At 40.0% G+C, this 5411-nt stretch overlaps 1 protein-coding gene across 1 annotated transcript; it reads left to right on the top strand.

Moving 5' to 3' along the window:
* Window positions 1-552: 552 nt before the first annotated feature.
* On the top strand, window positions 553-1376 carry LOC138877238 (protein FEZ-like). The gene is made up of 3 exons (XM_070156831.1): window positions 553-633; window positions 730-1018; window positions 1102-1376. The coding sequence occupies exons 1-3, from the start codon at window positions 553-555 to the stop codon at window positions 1374-1376; spliced, it is 645 nt and encodes a 214-aa protein (XP_070012932.1).
* Window positions 1377-5411: the final 4035 nt, after the last annotated feature.

Genomic DNA, 5411 nt, shown 5'->3' with positions numbered 1-5411 from the left:
ACAGCAGCATCTAAACAACAGCAGCATCTAAAGATGACAACTTGCCATATGCAACACTTGAGAAAACTTACTACACTGGTTAAACATAGTGGCTATCTTCTGCAATCACTTAAAAAATCACGGTTGGTCACTGTTTATGCATATTTGTAGCATTAAAAGTTGTCTGGTTCTGAAAAAATAAGAATGTTTTATACTATATGTTTGTTTCCTTTCAGAAAATCAATATAAATATTACATCTAGAGAAGATTCCACACTATTTTTGTGTGCATGTCATTCTTAGAAATTATGAACCAGACTAATATTTTCTTGACTTCCTATTTTTTGTCCAGAGCTAGCATCTACAGGGAAAAAGAATGGTATTTTTACCGTCCAATAGACTGTAAATACAAGAACAACGCCCATCCAAACCGTGTTACATGAGCTGATTTTTGGAAGGCTACTGGAACTGACAAACCAATATATTCCTCTGATAGCACCAAATGCATTGGTTTGAAGAAGTCCTTAGTCTTCTACAGAGGTAGAGCCGCTAGAGGCAAAAAATTGACTGGATGATGCGCGAGTTTCGCCTTCCTACAACTAATATTGAGTCAGTACAACCTAAGAAATTCTTGGATAGAAATTTTCCACCAAATGTAGGTCCCCATTACAGCTTAATTAGCCTCATTTTTTATCCATTTTAGACTTTGTTACCCTAGTTTAAATCGTTATGTTCAACTTGGTTCCTGTAGGATTCATGGGCTATCTGCAGAATATTCAAGAAAGCCAACTCAATGGAAAATAGAGCTCTTTCTTACTCTTGGATAAATCCATTATCTGAAGTAGCATCTCCAGAGGTGTTCAATCAAAGTACAACATTTCATTTTGGCTCGCAGAATATCTCTTCTTTAACTGAAACTGGATCACTTCTCCACTTATCCAGTAATAATGACTTAGTCTCAAATGTTCCTTCATGTAAGATCCTTAATACTATGGTTTCAAGACCATCTTTTCTTTCAAGTCCTAGTACTGAAGTTCCTTGTAACTTCATGTTTTCGTCGCGTGAGGTTTCCATGTTTTTCAACACATCCCCGCCTTAACTTCTGAGACTATTGATTTTGAAGGTTCGAATCAACAAATGAATAGCTTCTCAATGAGTTCATCACAAGATATGCAAAGAAGTATAGGAATGGAAAATGATGAAGCAGGGTTAAGGACTAATCAAGATTCAACAAATGTTAATATTACTCAATGGGAAAACATCAGATCAATTGGATTTCCTTTCAGTTTGACAACTAGTTTGGCTGATGAATGGAAGACAAGTTTGAGTTGGAATTCTCCTTCATGTCCTAGTGAGATATCAACCACTTACGACTCAACAAACAAATGCTACACCTAGTTCTACACCCAAACAGAGAACCTCCTGGCTTTATGTACAACTAGTTCTTCTTTATTTTCACTATCAGCATCCAGTATTCAAATTAGTTTGTCTCAGATACAGGACGCTAAAAGAAAAAAATGAAAGAAGAAAACCTAGTCATAGCACTCAAAAAATAGTGAGGCTTTTGGGATCAATCAGGCACAAAAACATAGTGAGGCTTTTGGGATGCTGTAATAACGGCAAAACAAGATTGTTCTTATTTGATTACATTAGTAATGGGAGTTTAGCAGGACTGCTACATGAGAAGAGAGTATTTCTGGATTAGGATGCTAGGTATAACATCATATTAGGAGCAGCTCAGGGTTTAGCTTATCTTCACCATGATTGTATTCCTCCTATAGTACATCGCAATATCAAGGCCAATAACATTTTGGTTGGTCCATAGTTTAAAGCTTTTCTTGCAGATTTTGGACTTGCAGAAAAAAGAACATGTTCAGAGTAAACACAATAAAGATGCATTTATACGATCACTGCTATCACGACCCGGTTCACCCTCTGTGAACCATCGTGACTACGACTAGGTAAGCCTAAAATGCGAAAAAATAACCCAAACTTGCGGAAGAAAAGAAAAACAATGTAAAACTGAAATAGAGAAATGAAACATCGTTTTAAAGGTGCCGCTCGGCATACACAACATTTAACTTCTCAAAACCAATACATACTCCCGAAACCCGGAAACCCATGAATCACAAGCTACGAAATATAGTAAAATGCTCTAACTCCGGAATGTCTACATCAACAGTAAAGATAAAAGGGCTATCACTACAAGATAGAATAGAGAGAGAGACTCCTCGGTCTGTGGACGTGGCAGATATACCTCGAAGTCTCCGAAAGATCGCCTCGCCTCAAGGATGGTAGGTCTGAGCAGAGGTACCTGGATCTGCACATGAAAAACATGCACAGAAAGGGCATGAGTACACCACAACGGTACTCAGTAAGTGCCAAGCCTAACCAAGGTCGGGTAGTGACGAGGAAGGTCAGGGCCCTACTGAGATTAAATAAATATAAAGATGACAGGATAAGATAAGCAGTATAATTGAGAATCCATAGTAAGAATCTATACAGGATAATAAGGAGTACTATAACTGAAACAGAGATAAAGACAAAATACAAGGAAATACCACTCATAAAAAGGATGATAACCGGGGATCTCTCAGTATCCTCAATATATATATATATATATATGTCGGGGATCTCTTGGTATCCTCTATGTATACAAAGGATCTCTTGGTATTCCGAGGATCTCTTGGTATCCTCAAGATATGCTAGAGATATCTTGGTATCCCGAAGATCTCTTGGTATCCTCAATTTACGTGCCAGGGATCTCTTGGTATCCCGCACCTCAGTTCAAATAATAAACACGTACAAGGGATCTCCCGGGATACCGTCCCGTAGTCCCAAAGTAAAACACACAGCAACAACACAAGAATACTCAATTAAGCTAAATTTTGTACTAAGTAAACAGGTAACTCTAGCCTAACATACTTCACGTAATGCAATTAAGGCAGTTTAAGCAAATAGGCAAATAAGTCAACTAAACATGCTTTTCTAAACTAACAACATGCTAAATTTGCAAGTAGAATGAAACAGGAAAAAGGAACTCAATTGAAATACTTAAAGAAAACCGAATTTTCAACAATTAGCTCAAGTACGCACTCGTCACCTCACGTGCAAGGCATTTCAATTATCAAGTATACCATATCTTAAGGGGAAAGTCCCTCACACAAGGTTAGGCAAACCACTTACCTCGAACCAGCTCAAATCAACCCAAAATCACGCTCTTGCCACGAGTACTCGACTCCAAATGGCCCAAATTTATTCAATTCAATTGCATAATGTAAATAACACTTCAAGTAACTGATTCTACAATTAAATTCTAAGCTAATATGCGAAATTAGGTAAAATAAGCAAAACACCCCTCAGACCCACCTCTCAGAATCAGGTAAAATTTATATTTTTAGATTCCTCATACTCTCACGAGTTCATGCATACCAAATTATCCAAATCTAAGGTCAAATTCCCAATCAAAAGTCGAATTTTAGGTCTAGGAACTTTCTTCTAACTTTTCCCCAATTTTTATCTCCAATCCGAAATTAAATGATGAAACTAACTATAGATTGATGGAATATAACTAGGAAGGGTTAAAGAATCGTTACTCAATGATCTCCTCTTCAATTTCCTCTCAAAATCGCCCTCTCCCGAGCTCCAAATCGAATTTCCAACTTTTGAAACTAAACCCTCGAATTTTCATATTTCTGCCCAGCTGTTTCCGTATCTGCGATCCTGGGACCGCTTCTGCGGTCCCGCTTTTTCGGAACCATTGTCGCATTTGCGACTTCTAACTTAAGGCTCGATTTCCACATTTGCGGCTATCCTTTCGTAGATGTGGGGCCGCTTCTACGGTGAAGACCCCGCTTCTGCAGTCCATGCTGCCTTTCCTCCTTTTCCGCTTCTACAGTTACTCCGCCGTTTCTGTGGAACCCAAACTGCAGGTGCGGTTATGATAGAAACCAGCTGAAGCTGCAACTCCCAGACTCCAAAAATCATTCTGTCAACCATCCGAAATCATCCCATGGCCCCCGGGACCTCAACCAAACCTACCAACATATCCCATAACTTCATCCAAACTTGTTCCAACCTTCGAAACGCTGAAAACAACATCAAAACACATATTTTTCATCGGATTCAAGCCTAAGAATTTCAAAAACTCTAAAAACACGCTTTCGATCAAAAAGTCTATCAAACCTCGTCCGAATGACCTGAAATTTTGCACACACATCACATTCAACACTACGGTGCTACTCCAACTTCCATAATTCCATTCCGACCCTCGGATCAAAATCTCACTATCAAATCGAAAACTTCAAAAATTCAACTTTCGGCATTTCATGCCTAAAATAGCTATGGACCTCCAAAATACAATCCGAACACGCACCTAAGCCCGAAATCACCCAAATGAGCTAACAAAACCATCGGATTTCCATTCCGAGGCTGTCTTCACACTGTTCCAACTACGGTCAACCTTCCAACACTTAAGCTCTCATTTAGGGACTAAGTGTCCCAAAACTCCCCGAAGCTCAAAACCGAACGTCCTAGCAAATCAAAATAGCAGAAATAAACTTAGGAAAACCAGTTAATAGGGGATCGAGGCATTAATTCTTAAGATGACCGACCGGGTCGTCACATCCTCCTACACTTAAACATTCATTTGTACTTGAACGAGCATAGAGACATACCTGAAGTAGTGAAAAGATGAGGGTAACGACTTCATATATCCTTCTCGATCTCCCATGTCGCCTCCTCGACCGGCTGACCCCGCCATTGAACCTTTACCGATGCAATGTTCTTTGACCTCAACTTTCTAACCTGCCTGTCCAATATTTCCAATGGCTCCTCAACACAAGATAGATCCTTGTCCAACTGGACTGAACTGAAATCCAACACGTACGACGGATCACCGTGATACCTTCGGAGCATCGGAACGTGAAATATCGGATGAACTCCTGCCAAGATGGGAGGTAAGGCAAGCTCATAAGCAACCTCCCCAACATGCCTCAATATCTCAAAAGGGCCAATAAACCTCGGACTCAACTTCCCTTTCTTCCCAAATCTCATAACGCCTTTCATAGGCGAAACCTGAAGCAGAACCCGCTCTCTAACCATATAGGAAACATCACGAGCCTTCCGATCTGTGTAAGTCTTCTGTCTAGACTGGGTTGTACGGAGTCTATCCTGAATCACCTTGACCTTCTCAAAGCATCCTGAACCAAGTCTGTGCCCAATAATCTGGCCTCACCCGGCTCAAACTAACTCACCGGGGATCTACACCGTCTACCATATAAAGCCTCATACGGTGCCATCTGAATGCTGGACTGATAGCTATTGTTGCAAGCAAACTCTGCCAATGGCAAAAACTGATCCTAAGACCCTCCAAAATCAATCACACACGCACAGAGCATATCCTCAAGAATCTGAATAGTGCGCTCGGACTGT

The sequence above is a fragment of the Nicotiana sylvestris genome, chromosome 9, assembly GCF_000393655.2.
Source record: "Nicotiana sylvestris chromosome 9, ASM39365v2, whole genome shotgun sequence".
Classification (NCBI taxonomy): domain Eukaryota; kingdom Viridiplantae; phylum Streptophyta; class Magnoliopsida; order Solanales; family Solanaceae; genus Nicotiana; species Nicotiana sylvestris.
This window is presented reverse-complemented; position numbering and strand designations above follow the sequence as displayed.